Below are 21,351 nucleotides of genomic sequence, written 5' to 3'. Positions count from 1 at the left end.
TTGCTGTTTTCGTTTCGAATGTCATAAATCATTGGTGAACATGAAATATGAGCTACCGAATGAGGCCTTAATTGCGCTCGGAGGTCGGAGATTCTCGGACATTTTCTTTCATCGTTACTGTTCTCATTGTAAACGCACCATAGCATAGCGAGCCCAGAATCGAAAATTTTCTCAGACTAAGTGTCATGTTCCCAATATTAAAGTTTTTAAGTGAGCTCTATTCGCCAAAACTTCAAAATTTATCGACTTTTCAACTTTCTGAGAATAGCTGTTGTCTATGTGCCCAATAACACTTCACGTTTCAAGTGCTTACTCGAGAATCTTAAGTTTTAGCAACATTGCAACTCACAGATAGTTAGATTTAGACAAACATATATTATTTCATGGGAAGCTTGGTACAGCAATAGTTACAAAAGACTCTTTGTTGTCTCAACGCTTGGATTCAATTTTACTATTATCATTAAGCAATGAAAAAAATGACCATAGAAATTTCTAGAACTGCTCATTAGTTTTCGTTGGATACGAGACCATAAGCTTATCCTTGATCTTTTACCAACGATTCCTAATGATCCGTGTTGTCCCTGATGGCAATGTTTTCTGCTTACTCTTTCTTAATGTTTTTTGGTGGATTTTCTTTTTTTTCTCACGTATGATGACGCATGAATACGATTACGTACGTAATCACGCATTGCCCCATATGCCTAAATACGACCGACTCAACCATGGATCATATTGCCGTCAACGAATTAACGACTGTCATGGGCAACATTGATGAACGGTGAAGCAGAACGTCAAGGATGAGAGACTCTGAAAACCTTAGGAACCAGCTTTTGTGTTTCTGCTGATGGATAAAATTCTCAGTGATTTGCTTCTGAGGACCCACACTATCATGGTGTTGAGGAGACATTTAAGTGACAAAATGATATCCTAAAGATGGCGTTTCTCACCAAAAGGACGAAAACTAAGCCAAAACAATCAAACCACCCGTCAATCAATCACACCAATCAGGGCTACAATCTTGCTGAATTCCGCATTTGTAGTGTGCTATGGGCGTTGCTGATGTGCGGAGGTGTTTTGCGGTTCAAGGAAGTCAACAATGTTCGAGATCATTTTAGGTGAGTTCGTCATTACGGCTTGTTGTCACTTTCTTTTTGCGACCTGCAGTCTCTCGAACAGAAGTTCTACTCTCTTAAAGCAGCCTTGGTTGTTTGCTACAGACGCCGCACCATGATTTTGAACATTTCCACACACCTGCCACAGGACGCTTCTTTTTTGGAAATGATTTTTCTTTCATTTCAGTGCCGCAGACTCTCCATCAAGATATGAGTTTGCTGTAGCTCGGGAGTTCTTCCAAGAGCTCGGCAGCCCTTTCCATGTTGTTGTTGCATTGAAAGCCGCTGACGAGGGGAACATACTTCGACCGAAGTAAGAGAACTATTGATCGATCAGCTATTGATCACAACGAACAACTCTTTACAGATATATAGAGAAAGCACTCGAAATCGAAGATTTTCTTCAATACAAGCTGAAGGTGGAACATGAGAACAGAACTTATGCATATTCTGATTTCTGTGGGACACAATGTGAAACAAGTGATGCGGTAAGATGTCATTATTCGAACGTTCGAACGGGCAATACTACCGAAAGGGGAAAGGGACTTTCTGAATTTGTAGGACTAATTATATTTTGTAGCGGAATTTAGGAATTCAGAAAGTGATCTTTTTTCGTGTTCAAGAGGAAAATTCCAAAACTTCTCTGGAATGGAAGTTTCACCGGTGTTGTAGTTTATCCACCTTTACTGCAATCAGATTAGAACGACCAGATTTATGCTGCAATTGTAAAAGCGATTTAGACCTTTGCTTGCTCCGATCGAGTGCAGAGGTGAGCGAGGGTCCTACCGCACACGTAATTGCACCATAGTTCAAATCGTTTTGAAATCGACTATAAGTAGAAACTCAGAGAAAGCTCTTTTATTAAGATAACTCTGCAAGCCTCGAGCAGCAATCATTTTAACTATTACTGTTGCAAATTTCATTATAAACGCTATATGTGTATATCTGTACCATCTCCATGTTTAGGTCAACATTTTTCTAACAATGTTCCGAGATCAACAACGAAAAGGCACCAATCACGTGAAGCTAACCTATCCGTCGATGGATGTGTTCGGACATCGCGTCTATCTAGCAAACAATATATTTCTTGTAAAAACAAACAATCTGTGAGTCAGCTTATTTGTGGCCGGTTGACGGTTGTCCAGCGTTTTCTCATGATGGAAGTGTTTCAGATCGCAAATTGTTGAGGAGTCTGGTTTAGTGGCGATTAACTTCCATGCGATTTACAATAACGAGAGCTCAGTAGCTATTATGCGTAAATGGGAAAAGGTACGAAATCCGGGTGGACTCACGAACTGGTTGCCCGTTGTTTGCTACCGTAACAAAGTAACGCTTTCCAGGCCGTCTTCGAGTACTCGCAGTCTACAATTAAGGACCCTCTTATTCGCGTTTTCTGCACTAGCGAAGGACTGGTTTCAGAAGAAGTGAGAAGAACAGGCAAGAACTTCTAGCAGCAGTTATTACTTTGTTCCTATGTTATATTTTTAAACATCACATAATTCGAACAGGAATTCGAACAGTTAATTACGAATTCTGTTATGAAATTCTGTCGTGGAAAACTAATCAAACGCAGTGATAAGCGATAAATTTGGTGATTAATGGGTAAAGGATCTTCGCGCACAATAACGCGGTTTGCTCAGCTATTCACTCGCCACCTTTTTAGCGCCAGCTATTCCAAGCTTTAAAAGAAACGGTCGTTTACAATGAGTTATTACACAAATAATGCAATTTTGTTTAATTCCTTTACATTCAGGACTAAAATGAACAAAACATTTCTTAAGCAGAAAAAAAAACTCTCGTTCAGCTTATACAGTCCTTTTTTTACCTTTCCTCTAAACTTCGGATGCCTCTGCTCCAAAATTTTCTAGACTCTAATTTGTGCAATTGGGAAAGCTGTATCATTCCTGAGGTGATTCAATGCTTGAATAATCAAACTCAAAACGAAACGTATTTTATTGTGAGTCCAAAATTTCTTATTCTTTCCTAAATAACTCGGAAAGCCTTTTCTTCGAAGTCTTGAATAAAAAGTAACGTAAAAATCCGTACGTTCCGAGCGGTCGACAACGAAATAAGTTGTGCATTGTGCATTATTCAGGTATCCTGGCTATGCCACTCATGGGAGTTACATTTTTAATCCTGATGGTATTCACAATCACGACGACACTGCGAAGGGATCCAGTGAAAAGCAACCCTCTAGAAGCATTCCTAGGAGTCATTTGTCCAATTCTTTCCCTGGTTGCCTCCTTTGGAAACTTGTTCTGGGTAACCTTGCTTTAGAAGAAGCTTCGATTCGGATGCTGCTACACTTTCCCTGAGCTTATCTATCTACTTTAGTTCGGCTTTGAATTTCTGCCAATCGTCACTGTGGTGCCTTTCTTAATACTTGCAATAGGAGTGGATGACGTCTTCATTTTTATTCACGCTTTTCATCTTACCAATGACAAGTAGGATTTTCGGAGAAATCTCCTATTTATTCATGTACAAATTTCTGGCATTCCACATCTCCTCCATTCTTAGTTCTGCTCTCTTTTGATCCCACAAATTGATTGCAGGCATTCTGTTCGAGAACGAATAGCTGAGACATTAGCTGACGCTGGTCCCTCCATTTCTATCACCTCACTCACAAATCTGCTCTCATTCGGAATTGGAGTATTCACCAATACTCCTGCCATTTATGTTCGTTTCATTACTTTGTGATACTAGACGTTGGTGGAATTAAGCTATTTATCATAGCTAAAGTCATGTTTAAAAACTTAAATTTACCAAGTTTTCCTCACAATTTCAGACGTTTTGTGTGTTCATATCAGTTGCCGTCATATACGATTATATCTATCAAATTTTCTTTTTCTCTGCTGTGCTAACTCTTGGAGGGCAAAGAGAGGCTAGAAGAGGAAACGCATACGTGTGTTGCTTGACGGTGCCACCGCCAACTAAAGTGCGTAGTTATGAACTTCACACTGGTTACACACTGTAAAGTACGTAAGCTATCAATGCTTACAGAATGAAAAACAAACGAAACCGAATTGGTTCGCACGTGCGGCGTCAAGGTTGCTCGCTGTGGTTCTCGATGCTTGGGTGGACTTCAGCATGTCTCTGTGGAGCAAATTCATTGTGGGAGGTTCGATTTTCTGTGTTATTTTTTGAAGAATTTGATCTTTCTGTTCGATATGTGGATGTTCTCCTGTGTGATTCACGACTTCCCCAAAATCCTTCAGAAAATGCAAATTAAAAAATGCCTCGATTGAAAAGCAGCTCAGTTATCAAAGTGTCTCTTAGAGATCCCTTCATGACTGGAAGTCTTTTGAAAGGAACACTTTCTTACATTCTGCCTTGGCTGCTCTTAGCGTCCCTTGCTTCCAGAACTTGTTTAATCCCTAAGCAAGCCCCTTTGGTGACAAATTCCCCTTTACTGTCACGTCTACAGGGATTTATATATGCAACAAGAAACTAGTCCGAGCACACAAAAATCCCGTTCAACTTAATTTTTGTCCTTTCAGGTGTAATGCTTGCATACTGGGCAGTGATGATTCACGGTGTTCGACAGATTAAGGTGGGATTGTCGTCAGAAAAACTATTCCTCGATGACTCACCGCTTCTGGAACTCGTTCGAATCCAAACAAACATCATCTTTAAGGAAGGCGGACAGGTTCCTTGTTATCTTTTTTGGTTGTTGGCCATTCCAACTACATGATAATTAGCCCTGCCCTGGAACTAGAAGCAAATGTGTAATATATCGAAAAGCGAAGGTATTTTACAAGTTGAATGTTTTTTGCTGTGTTGGTGATTTGATTCCTTCTACAGCACTTCTGAGACGAGCGCCAAAAGGTCCCATAGGTCCCTGCCAACTGAATATTGTTTCACATGACTTTTCTACCAAGTACTGGATGTTTTGTGCGTCGTGAAAATAACGCCCAAACTTCACGTGCGCGTCATGGTCAAGGTGATATTTTCTCATACATGAACTACGACCATCGAATCGTTAAAAAAAAGGTTCCACATCTGCTTTGTTTTGACAGCTTCATGTCGGAATCCTGTTACAAGTCCCTCGGATTTTCTGCATAACTGTATACAACCGTTAATGATATTATTTCCCCGTTTCTGAATGAACAAAGTATGAGAATCACAGTGTTCTCTCTCTGTATGGATAAAATAAAGACTAACAGAATTGGATTAAATAGTTTTTTTTAAATCATGGACAACGTCATTTTTGACGTCGCAGTACTTTTTTTTAATATTTAATTTCTCCGTGTGTATGTGTGTATGTGTGTATGTGTGTATGTGTGTGTATGTGTGTATGTGTGTGTGTCTGCTTAAACGGCTGCTTAAATAGTAGCCAACAGTTGATATGATCTGACATTGGATCTTATCTTTATCGGGTGGTACATGCCATTCCACGTTAGCACATTTTTCTGCGCTAATTATTGAGAAGAAAAGGAAGAAAAACCCATGCTTGGAATTCTGTTTCCCAATTTTTGCGGAATCGAAGGAATATATATAGGTGTAAAATCAAGTTTGAATATTCTCCAAATGTAGTACTCACGAATTTAGGAAGAGGACCATGAAATCATCACTTCAGTTCATTATCATTTCGTGAATGCTTAAATTTCTGAAACGAAAGAACGATGTTAGAAGAAATTTATAAATTTAAAATTCCGAAATATGCCACTACATTCAATTTCTATTTTGTGAATGGCGAATGGCGACGAGTGGTGCACAGGGTTGAGACTATACATAATATCATCATGCTACATAATAGCGCGCTTATTCTGTCACATGTGTTTGTGTGTGTATGTGGAAATTTCAGAAAGCAATGAGACGGGATCAACCGATTAGGTCAACTATGATCAACCGCGCCAACTACCGTTATAATGGGGTGGGACGGGTCCTACTGCGTTGAATTGATGCGGTGGTACCAGAAAGCACTGAGGAGGACCCCTCTACACGGAATTCATGATAAACTTTGTGGGAACCGCTTTAGTTCCTATGAAGTATGTTAGAGCCTGCTTATAAGTACACTTTCCGGTCCCCTCTGCAGCATTTCATTGTTTTCACTTGAACAGACTGGTGGCAAGACAATTCTGACCTTCGACCGGTCGCACTTGGTTGGGCGCAAGGGTGGCGCGTTGCAACTGAAATCGTCGCGAAAAAAACCGCATCTTCTACGCCGTTTTTTAACGACGATTAGGGAGAGATGAGCTGAATCACCTCGGATCCCCTAATCTACAACCTCATCCCTAGCTTTTCGCGCGGATCCCCTCGCCACTTCAGATTTGTGCTATGCTGCCTTTAACGGTTGAAGAGCTGCGGGCGAAACTGTTTTCTACTACTTGAACATTCCTCGAGAATAGAAGAATGTTGTACTCTGTACTAATTTAGGTTGCTGTGTTCGTGAACAATCCCAGCGATATGCACCTACCAGAAACTGTTCCTGAAATAATGAGAATTCTTCGACGATTTGAGACTACCAATAACAGCGTTGGAGCAGCTAGTACACACATGTGGCTACTACCGTATCTCCCTTATGTTGGAGAAAAGGTAATTTCTGGAGTTTTCGTATGCTCAGTGCAGTGTTGTTGCGTTCAAGATTATATTTATTTCAATCTATGCAATATAAATCAAGCAGAAACTGTAAATTGCTTCTTGCTAACAATTAGTTACTTGATGGGGCTAGCAATGCCGAAATCACGTGATGGGTTTTCAATTCCTCCTTAGTATCACTCTAAATCCCTGACAGCACCCCGAATTGCTGAGAACAACGGCTTGCACTTCACCTGTTGCGCAGTTTCTGATGGCATCCACTTCCACTACGTACAGAGTTACTGAACAGAGCAAAAAAAAACAACTGTCCTTGTTGTTGTTTTTTTTTTTGAGATTTCTGATAATGAGAAGACCAGATGACATTTTTAACTACTTGTTGTTATTTACTGTTGTACTGCTGCAAATTGTTTCAAAGTCGAAACAATATGCGACTAAAGATTAATAGAATGGCATGTCCACTGGGAATATTTTTGTGAGAATGTTTCAAAAGAGCTAAGGCCAGAAGCTTACCACTTCTTTCACATCTGTGTACTTCCGTTGTTGTTCGAATTATTCGATTATTCGAACGAAGGCATGTAATACTTTCTTCTGTTCTTATAATGTGCAGGAATTGCGCAATGGCTTACAGCAAAAGAATCATTTTTCTAACAAAGATTCTTTGAAAAAATCCAACTATCGCGTCGGAAGTCTTCTCGCAGTAGGTTGTTTTTTTATCTCATGAAATCCATTCACTCTCTGATCAGACGGTTGTCAATGAAGCGCAAGACGTATACTCGGGTCAAAGCGACTTGAAGCACGGTGCACGCTCGCTTTGCATACACGTTCGAAACGGCGCGGTGGAAGCAGCAGTTGGCACCGAGGTGGGACCATCACAAACTGCAGCGATGGGTGGTGCTAGCAAGGGTTTCAGTACGCTCCTAACCGCTACGCTTCACCGCGCCGCGTCGAGAGAAGCCGCGTACGGAGTTGCACCGTGCTTCATGTCGTTTCGACCCTACTATATTTTGCATACCTTATTTTTCCTTCCTGAGCAATAGCGGCAGCGTCTCTGATCGTCGATCGTTGCCCTGGAACTCAAATACTTATCTGAATAGGGGAACTCCACACAAATTCTCAAATCAAAAAAAATCGTCTTGTTGTAGTGTCTTCATACACTTTTCAAGTCCAGTTATAAAAGATGTAAAATTTACCAAACTTTAAACTGCAGCCAAGTAAGCGAATAAATTAAGCAGAATTTTCACGAGAATTGAGCTAATATTCAGCTAATAATTTGATAACGAGCTCTTTTTCACAGCTTATTTATTTTGGTGTATCTGTGTTGTTAGAAATCGTAGTCTAAACGTGATAGAGTTGCAAGAGCTGAACAAGCATATGAATAGAACACGACTTAAAGGCATCACCCCACGAATCTGAGGTGGTGCAGATTTCAGGTGGAGTATTCGTATACGGGATGGGAGACTACGGAGAGGGAGGTGATTCCGTCCATTTCTTGCTAACTGCCGTAAAAAACGGCCCGAAGATGCGGCGCCGCACAAGACTGGCGCGCTCCAATCGAACCCCTTGTACAAAATGGTGCGCCAAAACGAATGAAGCCGTATCTTCCGGACAATTTTTACGGCAATTAGGAAGAAATGGACAGAATCACCCCCCTCTCCGTAGTCTCCCATCCCGTATACGAATACTCCACCTGAAATCTGCACCACCTCAGATTCGTGGGGTGATGCCTTTAATCAAAACTGCAAGATCTAAATATATCCATTTCCTGGCTATATTTAGGAGCATGGTTCTATTGACTTCAAGTATCGATATCTCCCCGAATTCTTTAAGTTGCAAGAATACAGGAGATGGAGTCATTTTGTCAATCTCGGAGACCATGCGTAGGTTATTCTGAGCTTTCGTATTTGCGTACAAACATTGAATTATGATGATTTATGTGAAATTCACAAAAAAAAACCCTTCGCAGTGATTGTTTGGCTGAACGACCTTCTTGTCTTCAAAAATTCGTTTTCTCAACTGGGTTCCACGATGCTGTCACTTGGACCGAACGACTAAACTTGCTAGAACAGTGGAGGAATATTGCAAGCGAATACAGTCACCTTAATCTCACAGTATATGAGGACTTCTCCATGTATTCGGATCAGGTATATATTGATCTTTTTTTACTAATCTAGAAATATTAAATGTAGCACGAACTGTTTTCAGCTCCTCTCCATTGTCCCCGTCACTCAGCAGACGGTGTTCTTTGCCCTCGTTTGCATGCTCATTGTCCTCACACTCTTTACACCTTCTCCAGTCACAATCCTTACATCCTCATGTTCGGTACTGTCCATCAATTTGGGTAAGTTTCCTGATTTCAAAGTCACTAACCGAGAAGTTCAAGACCTGACTGCTTGCATTGTAAAAACTCATAGATTTATCAACGAAAGGAGAACAGGTAGGTAGCGATGGACACAGAACACGAAAAGTGGATCTAGATTTCTCTGCAGAGCTAGGGAAGAAATTTGTGGATTGCTTAGTTCCTCGACTCGAAGTTAATGTTCGAATAAAAATCGTTGTAGATTTGGTGCCTTCTTTTTTGGGTCTCACCAAATCATTATTAAGCAGAAACCACCTAAACCTAATAGGATCATTACGAGTCTCAATATCCTTGACTGACTGTCGATGCCAATAGCCCTCAGAATCAACCTTAAAATTAAAGTTATTTCAAAGTGTTCGACTTTGAGCGGCGCAAATGCTAACCTCTATTTGTTTCCCGTATAAGACAACATAAACACGCATGGGCGTACAAAGCGGACCCTCTCCGCTCCTTCCAGAAGGTATTGTGTCTTCCTAGCGTCCACAGCAAGAGTAACGCATCACGACACCGCAAATATTCAATTGTATCAGCCCGCAAAAATCGGCCGGAGAATAATCATCAATAACCGAAGAAAAGGGTTTCCTACGGAGATTACTGTGAAATTTTCGAAGCAGCGCATGACTACGCAAAAACCACCTAGCCACCATCGCGCTATCACCTGTCTCTTATGGACCGGCGGTGCTGAAGGCCTCTTGCAAATCCATTACGCATCAAATCGATGCAAAGCATTCCATTTAAAGCGATTGTGTCGGTTTCGCGTTGTGCACTCGGGTATTCCCAGGCGTCCCTGGGCGAAAGTGAAAAAAAAAATTGTGGGAACGCCAAGCAACAAGAATTTATATCGAAAAACATTGCTCTATCGCAGTCAGGTGTGTTCATCGATATCTAATGAAACAATTCGCATTGCTAGGATTATATTAAGGAAAAATTACCTCAGTGGAGAATCGTACTAGTGCTATACGACGCTAGGTTGGACCGAATAGTAGTATTCTTTCTTGACAAAATTAATACGTATTAAAATTTATGAGCGCAAACATCTTATTAATTTTAAAGTAAATCAAGCACTCCAAAGCTGCTCGAATATCGTTCACATAATACCAACATAGAATCACAAAATACTCATTATGAATGGTTTCAGGTGTATTTGGTTGCCTTGTATATTTGAACATCGACTTGGACCCCATATCAATGACTACTTTATTAATGGCCATCGGCTTTTCAGTCGATTTTGTTGCCCACATCACCTGGCATTACTACAAGGGCGATTTCCCAGTAAGTCTCAGACACATGGTTTCCTTCCTTTCTTTTTAAAGGCATCCGCAATTTTCTCGCTAACTAATGCTCGTTTTTCTTGCGTACTGTTTTCTTAAAGACAAAACTGACTGTCTGACTTTGCTCAGTGATATCATCATTTCCGCATTTTCAGAACAAACGAGAAAGACTGCGACATGCTTTGGCTTCTATTGCCTGGCCGATGTTTCAATCGGGTACTTCGACAATGATCTCTATCGTCGTTCTCACAGCGGTTCATGCCTATATGGTGAAAGTGTTTGTGAAGGTGGGTTTCCTTTGCACACAGAATCTTCTGCTGCGTGGTCGTCTCACACAGCCGTGCACATCCACGTAACTTCAGCCCAACTCAACAACTGCAATGCTCTTAAACGGTGGTTTAACACTCGGGTACATTCTAGGTAGTCGTTCTGGTCGTCTTTCTTGGCATGTGTCATGGTCTCATTGTCCTGCCGGTGGTGTTTGCTGCTCTTCCTTTCAAGAAAGCAACAGTAGTGAAAGAAAAAGGACATCCATTAGCCGTAGTTGACGTTAAGCATGGAAGCTTACGGCAGACCGGCCACGCCTGATAAAGCGCTTTTGAGCATTGAATTTCTATAAGTTAATAGTTGTTGTATAATAACTAGAGAATCATGTTTCCTCTAGGAATGCTGCTTTTAAAAAACTCATCTTTCTTGTTCACGCTAGATATGCTTGCTTGACTATAGTTTATACTGTCTCCCTTCATGTTCTCCTACGGGTTGCGTCCTTACTGTGCTATAGTATTATTTCGTACCATGTGCTTCTATGTGCTGTTTTATGCTTTGTTTCAAACCATTGAGGCAGGTGGCAAATTTTCAACCCCACGCCCGAGTTTCCTGATGGATTACTGTTCATTACAGCTTGCTCATACCTTGTCACCCAAAAATGGAATGAAGTCCATTTCGTTCAAAGGCTGCAGAAGTATTTTTTTTCTCTATGTTCCTCAGCATCTAGAGCCTGAGACTTAACTCCTTATGATCTCGTGCGTCCGCCAGAGGATTATATGACGCCTTCTCTGTTCCGAAGACAGCTTGCTTCGCGACTATTGATAGTCTCCGTTGCCCATCTTCATTTATTTTATCGTATCGCTAGATGGAAAGTGACAGAATTTGTTGTCACCGACGTCGCTAAGGAAAGCTGTGATGTCGAAGACGGGTCCGTAGCTATGATACCTCGGCGAACAGTTCTTCATTGGTGAGTTGTTCGTACAAAGAATCCGCGCTGGCACAAATGTCTATTGCCTTTTTACTTTTTCAAAGGGTATGATTTTCATTCGCTCGCAAGATGGCCTTATTCGAGGAGAGTTCGAATTTGCTTGAATCTTGGTGTAGGAATTCGGTTCCTTTTTGTGCGCGTGAGTTGGATAGCTCACGATAATTCGGGATTTCATACCCAAGAAAGAAAACGGTGGTTCAGCGGTAATGTTTATCAAAAAGAAGTAATGGAACAAAGAGCACAGAATAAATTATCGGCCTACTCCGGCCAGTACAAAAGCAACATCATAACATACAAGCGCCGTCTCTTTGCCATATGGTCGGCAAGGAGGGGATAGTATGGCAACAAACATTACGGATTATCAATTGCCGTGTTCCGAGATCGGATTGCTCTAAATGGAGCACAGAGCCAAAATTGCTAACGGTATAGTTGGGTCAAAACGACATGAAGCACGGACCGTTACGTAAGTGACCGCGCTGGGAAGCGGTGCGGTCGAGTGGAATCGAGGTGGGACCATGGCGAACTGTAGAGGTGAGTGGCGGCAGTGAAGGTCCTTACGCGATCCCAACCGTTACGCTCCACCGCTCCGCTTCGAGCGCAGCAGCTTGCGCAAATGTCCGTGCTTCATGTCGTATTGACCCGACTATACTTCAGTTCGACTAACGTGTTGGTGCAGTGCTAAGCACTTCACATTGGGTGAGTGGCTACTGCTTCAGAGAGTCAACTACTATTACTGCAGTTACTGCAACTACGTCGTTGCATTCCGTTATCGTCGTTCCACTTCCAAGCCAACAGTCATGGCCTACCTGAGCGAGCCTAGCATGAGAAAAGGAAAGTTGACCAACGTGATCTGAGCCTACAAAGAGATTTACATCTCGGAAAGATGGATAGCGAAGGAAGACGTTGACGTTAGTTCCCGACAGTACCAGATTGCCATTGTCAATATCCGTGAGTAGGAACTCATTTGTAGATTTCCTGCGAAACAGTTCCATTGAACACCTTGTGGCAAACCAACAGTGCGTGGATTATTGATCGTTTCTCGGCTGCGACGGGCTATCGAAAAACGATGCCCGATACGACACTGCTGCCTTAAAGGCGTTTTGTAACGAATCAATCAAGTAATCAAGTATTGCGCACCAGTGTGTAGAGCTGCAGCTCGTGGATAGCGTGATTCGCGCATGGAATTTTTGGAACTCTGGCGGAGATAGGCCTAGCTGACTACATTCACATGAAATCCTCGACAGAGCTTAGTGCCATGTACGAAACTTTTGTCGTTATTGGGAAAGTTGAATACTGGCGAGAGCTTTATAAAGAACTGGAAAGGTAGGGAGAGTAAACCAAGAACAAGGTAACATCTGCGTTTGTTGGGGTGCTTGGTTTCCACTGTTCTTTACCGTTAGTGTAGGACGTTGTCGGTGATCGCTGGCGAAAATCGAGAAATCATTGGACACTGGCATTTGTTCCTTGATCGAGATCAAAGAAATAATGCTAGGAAGTCAGACGGTTCAAATTGTTATGGGGAGCTCAGATCAGCCTCGGCAGGTGGCCCACTTGGGCCGGAATTCTGTTCCTTCTGTTGGTTGATTGCGGCAAGGATGCGTTATTCAGATGGGGTCGAAACAGGTAAACCGTAGTGCGCGGGACAGCCCTTTAGGACGACTTAGCCGAAGAAAGAGTCGCTTCCTTATTAGCGCGGATCTCTATCGAGATTGCGGATTTTCGGGAGAACAGTAAGTACATTTTCCCGTCTTAGAAGATAAAGGGTGTATTCAACAACGACAGATCTACAATGGGCGCAGAAGGTTTCGTCACAAAACTTGTGAAATATGAAACGGCTTTTAGCAAACAAACGCGAAGCACTAAAACGTTGTGTTCACTGCGTTAAAAAAACAGCACATTTCATTAACATGACAGCAACATTTAAAAAAAAATCACCTCCATCTGTTTTACATCATTGTTATGTATTTCTTAAACTTTCTGTTCCAAGCTGGACCACGACGAAAAACCCATCCACCTCAAATTGTAGAAGTTTGGAGGTTTCACACCTTTCTCATGCTACTCACCGGCTAGGACATTGAGTAAAAAAAAAGTAAAACTAGCTCACACTCACACAAAATACACTAGCATGCGAAATTCGATGGGAATTAAGAAACCGTTGGTTGCAAGCAAAAATCAGCAAATCAAGTCAAAGGCACTTGGTCACCACATTGAGCACCTCGTATGGAGTCTGGCGTGTCGCGCAGAGGCCCAGTAGAGAGGCGGTTAATTTTGTCTTCTGCCCATTTCAATATTAACAATATTGAAGTGGACCACATTTGCGCGAGGATGAAGTTCACAAAGCTTAAGAAGACAAAATTTTCCACCTAACCTCTGCGGGCAAACTTCTTAATACATCAAATGACAAAATGCAACTTTTATTTGTAAAATCTTTATAAACTCTTCTAATAGAATCATATTATATCACACTCTCGAAGACTTTCATCAAGTACACCCGAACCTTATTTGGAGGTCGGAACAGGGCAAAAAAAAAAACAACATTAAAGCTGCAATAAAGTAGAGACTAGATTACAGCACCCGTTCATAAAAAAGAATGTATGCTTCAGCAGAAAGAACACGGTTTTCTGAAACTGCCACTATTTGGCTGTCACTACAATAGTACCATTGGCCATCGTTCAGCAAGTGAAGATCTTCCGGAAGATCTTCCAAAGATGTACAGACTGGATTAGATAATGCGTCAGCACAGGTGTTCCTTGCAGTCTCGAGGAACGCATGAGCCTACAATAATATCCACTCTCAGGGGACGCAAGAAATAGTAAATAAAAATTCGAAGCAGAACATCGTTGTAGCGGTACGCACTATTTAATAACAATGATTATGATCGTAACATTTTCACCTGCTTCAGTCTATGGCGGCTCTTAACATATGCGATGTAGTGACCACCCGAAAGGCTGCCTGAGTGTACAACTACACCATAGAGTGAATACAGCAGACGTTTTTCTCCGGGGGCTGTACGCTGAAAGATAATGAATAATTTATTTCAAATCGACCATATGTAACAAAGAATATGATGTCAAACCTAGCGAAAGCGCACATTTTTAAGTTTATGAATAGTATTTTAAAAGGTCTGTCACCTTTTCGGCTTATTCGAGCGAACACAAACAGTACTTATCTTGTTTGTAAGAATTTCTTGAGAATTGAAAGGATAAATCAAAGATTCTATTTGTGAAAGTCATGTCGTCTATGAGAACTCCAAAAGCGGAGGAAAAAAGAAGGAAGTTCTCAGGAAAGTGGAAACACCAGATTATAGAGCATACAAGTGAAGTATACAAAACCCCTTGATTAGTTATTCGAAAATTGTTTAGCCAAGTAGAGACAAAGGGCAGAGTTTGGGAGAAACAGTTCAAACATACTTCCACGTTTCGACAACAAAATGGTGCTACATCGAACATCAGAGGGAAATAAACATGTCCGCTCAACTTCCTCGCTGACATCCTTCCTAAATGCATAGCATTTTTTGATGGTACTAATAGATACCAATAGTTCAATGAAACACAACATTCAAAATAATTATTAATGAATAGAACATTTACATACACATGAACATGCATCACCTGTTATTCCCTCTATCTGTTGGAATCTTTTTAAATGCAGAGTGAGGACAGCTGGTGGTTCATATATCAGATATCGTTTCAACGCAGAAACACGTTTCTTTTGACTTCCAATAGCATTTTCCTTGAAAAGGAAGTTTTTTCAACACGTACCAATTCTTCAAGAGAAAGATGAGGCACCTTTTTGTTACGTGGAGCACAGCAGTTTTCACATTCATACGCGTTTGTTCCCTGGAGTTGCTCAGGCGCAGTGAATTCAAGAAGGCACGATCCTATACTGCACACACCATCTCTGTACTCTTCAGGAGGACGAACGAAGACTTTCTAAACCACTAATTGAAGAGATGGATGAAAAACGTTACAATGAGTGAATTCTTCTTATGCTGACCAAAGTCTCAAAGTAGCAACAATGCCAAAGTACTTATACTAACAACTTATAAAGATGGCGGGGATGAAACACAGAACACAAAGTCACAAAATTCATGTAGCTATGAAAATTTGTCTTCGAAGGTTATGCTAGAGAGGCAATCACCTTAGTGCTGGATAACGAAAGCAAACGAGAAAAACCGTCTTAGCCAATGTTTTTGGAAAGTCAAGGAGAGCTGATCAACAAGAAGCTTCAATAGGAGCTAAAACTAAAAATAGTTTTGGTATTAGGAAGTAAGAACTCACGGTGAAATCCAGTCTGTTCACGCCCGCTACCAATCTCTCCATTTCATCGTCCGAGTATCCTATATTTTCTTCGTAAGGTGTTGCGATATCATGCCGATTGACTACATCGTCTAAATCAAATGCATCCAAAAAAAAAAGATTGAAGAAATCGAGAGAACGAAAGAACAAACCTTCGATTATACCACTGTTCTGAGCCGAGACTCTACACTTTCCACGTCCTCTCTGAAACACTACACTCTCAAAATTCGGAAGGTTTGCTGACACTAACTGCACCTCACTTTTTTATTCTGAGGCTGACGTCGATCACTTGCGCCCGTTACGCTGCGACCTGACCGAAAACGACCTGTACCGGCCAGTGAAACAGGTATAGACAGATCAAGGAACTAAACGATAAATTATTCTACTATCATAATATTGTCATTCTTATTTTCATTACATTACAACTAACAGCAGTGATAAACATGGAAAATGTCGACTATGATGTGGACAAATTTGCAAACCTGCTCATGTCGTTCACTAACATGACCACATTCCGAACAAAGTATTGTCTGAAGAAGAGTGCCACCGAACACCATATCAAGTAAAGGTCGTCCTGCCGCTTGCAGATAACCTGTATTCATATAAGAGTAATTATAGAGGGTCAGATGACAAAAGGTGGCAATATTTTGGCAAATATTTTACAAACAAAGTTTCCGACCATTAATCATTAATAATAAATCCAGAACAATCACAATAACACGAATGCATTTTGCGGAGGACTAACACATTCATGAAATGTGCAGTTTCCCTATGTTAAAAGACAAGACACGTCACTTTTCCAGTTAAACTCCGGTTAAACAGCCTATTCGTTAATTTCACTTGAATAGGTCAGTAAGGAAACCTCATTGGTTTTTCATCGCTCAGACATGGATGCGGCGCGTGCGCAGATGGCGCGTTCCAACTCACCTCGAAGAAACGAGCACCGTTTTTACGACGATTAAAGGCATCACACCACGAATCTGGGGTGGTACGGGATTCAGGCGGGTAAAGTCTGCACGGGGTCGTAGATTGTCGAGAAGAGGGTGATTCCGTTCATCCCTGCATGAGTGTAAGCGGACGACCCCGGAACGCTGTTTCTTACGACGTCCTCTGTTGCAGCGCGCCACCCTTGCGCCATTCCGCCTGCGATTCATCGAAAACCCATTCGAATCGCAGGCGGGTGCGGGGCGCAAAGGTTGCGCATTGCAACAGAAACCATTGTAAGAAACACCATTTCGGAGTCGTCCGTTTACACTGATGCAGGGAGAGATGAACGGAATCACCCTCTTCCCCACAATCTAGGACCCCGCATAGGCATTACCCGCCTCAAACTCCTACCTCCGCAGATTCGTGGTGTGATGCCTTTAAGCGAAATTGGGCACGGCTACGCTCATATTGGCATAAGGTTGCATGGACGGCTGTAATCCCTGCGGGTAGCATAATGTACACTTCGCAATCTATTTTCCGTCTGGTTTCCAAACTATGCCAAGTTCGTGATACGCTGCCTCCAAGTTTCAATACGCAAAACTATAGTACGAAGGAACAACAGTCACAGCTTAAAATTAGTTCTGCTAGAATTTCCGTACGATTGCCCTATGCATAACTTTTCACATAATTTTTTTCTTGTGAATGCAACAGATAAAGAAAAAAAGTTCAGCGGTAACATTTTGCAGACCACGATTAGGCTCGACACTTCTAGACACTTACCTTTAGCCAGCTTGATCGTTTCCGAGTCCACTTTCTTCTTGTTCATTTTTGGAGAAACTCCAAAGTATGAAGCAATACCAGACTTGTACCGCTCAAGTTCCTCACTTCGCAAGCCATCCAAAAGATACCTGTAGTACTGATTAGGACATGGATCACGAACAGCAATAATTCAGACATATCAATTGCTGAAGGTAACTAATGTCATCTCAAGACTTCGAAAAATTTAGTACCAACCAGTTCGTCGCTCGATGACTTAATTGCAATAAAAAACATTAAACCACAATTGGCTTTTCGTAAATTCCCGATTATGTCAAAGAATGAGAATTTGTTGTTGAACCTTACTTTTGGCGCCAAGTTGTTTAACAAGTCAAAACTTTTGTACAACAAGCGAGATTCTTTCTCAAAAAATGCACGCATGTTCTATGTGCGATATTACCTAAGTAATTCGTGAGCATCTTGTTGTTGGTAACCTTTGAAGCGTGGTGTTTTGCATGAAATCTGTGAGAAAACTGATCCGGGAGAAGGCGATGCACCGCAGTGAAATTCTGCAATGAACCCACGAAGCACAGAATTGAGTGGAGAGGGATCAATTGGAACGGAAATAACTGCCGGCTGAAAAAAAAACGTTAGAAACAAATTGAATCATAGCTTGGTTTTAAGAGTAAAAGAGTGATTTGGAAATCGGCTAATCTTCTTATTGAGAAAGAAAAGACGAGCTAGAAAACTTACTTCTAACTCTATCTTTTCTTCGTTAACAATGACACTCTGTGGCTCTCGAAAGTTCAAGGTAGTAACCTTCCCAAAACGAAGAAAATAATCAGTGAGGTGATGCGTATGCATCATACATTGCATAACGCTGTTGAAAAAACACGTGTTTCCAAGATTAGCAAGGCCCTGAAGAAGTCAAAATAGCAAGGCCCTGAAGAAGTCAAAATTCTCAGTGCACAAAAAAGGTTCGATAACATTGAAGAAAACAGTCACCTTCGCCGGAATCATCGTATCATTCATTATTACTTCATTGGGACACCTCTTCATGAGTTGTCGTGGTCGAGCATCTTTCACATCATAAAGCTCCTCACATGGTTTCGCGGTCATCACTTGCTGAGATTCCTCCTAGAAATCAAATGGAAATGATGCCCCCGCTAAAATGTGAGTAGAAATACTAACATTTGGTGTTTGCTGAGACGGCAAAACTCCATTACATGAGGACTTTTGCTCAGAAGGTCTGCGTACTGCTTTGGGATCTACCTTCGCTTTTGAGAAGGATCTGCAATCCACCTCCTCATAAATTCAACCGAAGACCGACACATTGCGTCATGAAAATACCTATACTCATTGCAGAATAGTTTGACGAGATCTTGGGGGTCGTCTAATGGATTGAGTTGTAAATTACATGCTTGGCACCTGAAATTTTCAAAGAGGAGGATGAAAATTGGAAAATAGTGATCTTGACCTTTTCGTTATCTGAAGCAGTATCAATGCCATGAATTGTATAAGCTTGATTGAAACAAAGAAAAGAGAAATCAGAAAGAGGCCTGAGAAAGTCATTTAAATGCAGCGTATTATAAAACTGACGATTTTTGGGTCTCTGCGGGTAAAGATAGGGTCCAGGGTGTAGATTACAAGTATGAGAGGGGCCCCGCTAATTCCCTAATCGTCCTGAAAAACGCTTTTAAAAACCCTTTAAATTTCTAAGAGATAAGTTAGAACGTAACACCATTGTACGCGGTAGACTTCCCTCACCAGCCTATGCATTGTTTTTACTTGAAAAGGCCGCCGAGAAGAAATAATGGTTGATTCTCGTCCGCCCGCACGTCGATGTGCACAAAGGTGACGCGTTCTCATGTACCTCACATTAACAAACGTCGTTTTTCAGGACGATTAGTGGGAATTGAGGGGGACCACGTTCACAGTCATTATCTACACCCCAAATTCTACATTTGTTCACCGAAACTTCAACATCGCCAGTTCCGTGGTATACTATCTTTAACTAAGAATAATAGAGATTTGTTGGGAAATTATTTTCTATAAAATTACCAATGCTCGTCTTGAAATTCCATTTCGTGACACTCATTTCACTTTAGTTGCCGTTTGAGGTTTTTACTTTAGGAGCATTACACGATATTAACCATTTAAAAGCAATGATTTACAGCAGAAACGTGAAGCCTGCGAATAAATTCTCATTGTAAAAAAAAAACCAAAAACGGTTGCAAATCAGTGATTAGTATACTGTAATTACATCCAAATTTTGTGAACAGAGGACATGAAGGTTATCCTGATGCAAGTTCTAACACACATAAAGCAAGAAAGCGAAGACATAATCTTCCACAATGAAATTTCAGAGATTTGAAGCCAACGATAGAAGATCCAGAAAAAACCAATGTTAAGGAAATCTTACGTGACTTCGCAGGTGGCCATATTGAAAATTAGAGGATGTTTTTCTCCAGTTCGGGCAGCTTCCCAGTGCTTTTTCGCATGCGAAGAACATGTCAGAAAACCGCATGTGACACAAATGAACAGGTCAGCCTGTAAATTTCTCGGTCAAAACCTGTCAGCACATATAAAATACATGTTAAGGGCGCGAACATTGGACGATTGAGGAACAGTTCCATTCTTAGCAGTTCGCTCACACTCCTCGCAAAATCTTCTTGTCGTCTTCAATTTTTTCCGCACTTCCTAAACTATGAAACTGAGGTAATAGAGGTATTTCTTGGAAAAAAAAAAAACTGTACGCGTGGTTCTAGTGAAGCAGCACTCCCAAAGCTAAAAAGCTATAGCTCGTACCTTCGCCTTAAATAAGCTTTTCTTATTTCTGTGTTCACAACAGTCCAGCTCACTCGAAGGCGCTCCCTCAGCCGTCATGTTGCGTTTCTTCCTACGATGGAAACACATTAACAAAAGAACCAAGCGGAACAATAGTAAAATGACATGCCCATAGCTCAACAAGTTAGATATAGCAACAATTGTTCATTGCAATGTAATAATAGAAAACAAAACAACAACAACAAAAAAGCCGAAATAACGCCTTGAGTACAGAAGTGAAAACGTGATGGAATATGCCAAGCTTCAGGAAAATCCCACGTAACGACAGAAAAATATACGAATGTAATTCGGAGACAATCATAACCCATCCTGTGAAGCTCTACTAAGTCTCTAAAGAATTAGCGGATTGCCAGAAGTAAAATCACTACTGAGCTGTTCTTTGCTCATATTGACTGATTCATAATAGAGCATGGAACTTTGCTTGGAGCAGCAAAGCTTGCCGCCGTCTAAGAAATTTAATTCTTTTTCTTTTTTGTTTGGAATAGTGCAATATTTTTGTTTTATTCAGTTTGTGGAAGCAAATGAAGTCTATTCATTTTATCAAATATTATAAGCTGCCCATCCATATTTGGCTCCCTTCAGCCTACCAAATAAAGTGGTTCAAATGGAGACCAGGTTAGTAGTTCACCTTCAAGTTTTTGGAGTATATCGGGCAATTATCTTGCTAATTCTCGTAAGATCTATATCAGAGGAAGTGAGCAGTCAATGCTGCTGTAATCAGCAAAAATAGAGGGTGTACGACGACACCGACGACAAAGGCATATATTCGAACTTTGTAAAATCAAAAAATAGTACACCTAAGGTCATTAGGTATAAATAGCCAAAACAAGTTCTGGGAGACGAGTTTTTTACGGCAGAATTAATTGTTTTCGTGGACTGTGCGGAAATAGACTCCTGAGTTCCTTACTTGCTATCTATTTTCTCTTTTCTTGTTTCACTCACTCCTTCCAAGTCGCGCTCTGCAGACAAACTCTGTATACTATCCATTTTT

The 21,351-nt window shown here is 41.2% G+C and overlaps 3 protein-coding genes across 4 annotated transcripts; 2 read left to right on the top strand and 1 right to left on the bottom strand.

Moving 5' to 3' along the window:
- Nucleotides 1-933: 933 nt before the first annotated feature.
- On the top strand, nucleotides 934-10,865 carry RB195_018002 (uncharacterized protein; the record flags this gene model as incomplete). The annotated part of the gene is made up of 19 exons (XM_064185231.1): nucleotides 934-1,115; nucleotides 1,300-1,425; nucleotides 1,480-1,600; nucleotides 2,079-2,218; nucleotides 2,285-2,381; nucleotides 2,453-2,549; nucleotides 3,208-3,374; nucleotides 3,447-3,556; nucleotides 3,665-3,788; nucleotides 3,898-4,047; nucleotides 4,113-4,230; nucleotides 4,610-4,758; nucleotides 6,489-6,647; nucleotides 8,427-8,527; nucleotides 8,614-8,791; nucleotides 8,853-8,988; nucleotides 10,145-10,278; nucleotides 10,433-10,564; nucleotides 10,698-10,865. 19 exons carry the CDS (start codon nucleotides 934-936, stop codon nucleotides 10,863-10,865), a joined length of 2,589 nt encoding a protein of 862 aa, XP_064041112.1.
- Nucleotides 10,866-11,156: 291 nt separating this feature from the next.
- On the top strand, nucleotides 11,157-12,386 carry RB195_018001 (uncharacterized protein; the record flags this gene model as incomplete). Its single annotated transcript, XM_064185230.1, has 3 exons — nucleotides 11,157-11,212; nucleotides 11,410-11,511; nucleotides 12,272-12,386. The coding sequence occupies 3 exons, from the start codon at nucleotides 11,157-11,159 to the stop codon at nucleotides 12,384-12,386; spliced, it is 273 nt and encodes a 90-aa protein (XP_064041111.1).
- Nucleotides 12,335-20,399, bottom strand: RB195_018000 (uncharacterized protein; the record flags this gene model as incomplete). 2 transcript variants are annotated; one of them, XM_064185229.1, is made up of 20 exons in its annotated part: nucleotides 12,335-12,388; nucleotides 12,459-12,507; nucleotides 14,192-14,307; nucleotides 14,426-14,545; nucleotides 14,943-15,028; nucleotides 15,144-15,264; nucleotides 15,321-15,464; nucleotides 15,813-15,922; nucleotides 15,983-16,034; nucleotides 16,091-16,195; nucleotides 16,313-16,422; nucleotides 17,538-17,665; nucleotides 17,974-18,149; nucleotides 18,267-18,431; nucleotides 18,519-18,650; nucleotides 18,705-18,804; nucleotides 18,864-18,941; nucleotides 19,936-20,063; nucleotides 20,124-20,213; nucleotides 20,322-20,399. In XM_064185229.1, the coding sequence occupies 20 exons, from the start codon at nucleotides 20,397-20,399 to the stop codon at nucleotides 12,335-12,337; spliced, it is 2,142 nt and encodes a 713-aa protein (XP_064041109.1). The 2 variants fall into 2 exon arrangements, with proteins under 2 accessions (XP_064041109.1, XP_064041110.1); XM_064185228.1 differs by lacking the exons at nucleotides 12,335-12,388; nucleotides 12,459-12,507 and having other exon boundaries at nucleotides 14,098-14,307.
- Nucleotides 20,400-21,351: the final 952 nt, after the last annotated feature.

The sequence above is a fragment of the Necator americanus genome, chromosome II (assembly GCF_031761385.1).
Source record: "Necator americanus strain Aroian chromosome II, whole genome shotgun sequence".
In the NCBI taxonomy this organism is placed as follows: Eukaryota; Metazoa; Nematoda; class Chromadorea; order Rhabditida; family Ancylostomatidae; genus Necator; species Necator americanus.
Note: the sequence above shows the minus strand (reverse complement) of the source record. Positions and strands in the feature narration are given on the sequence as shown.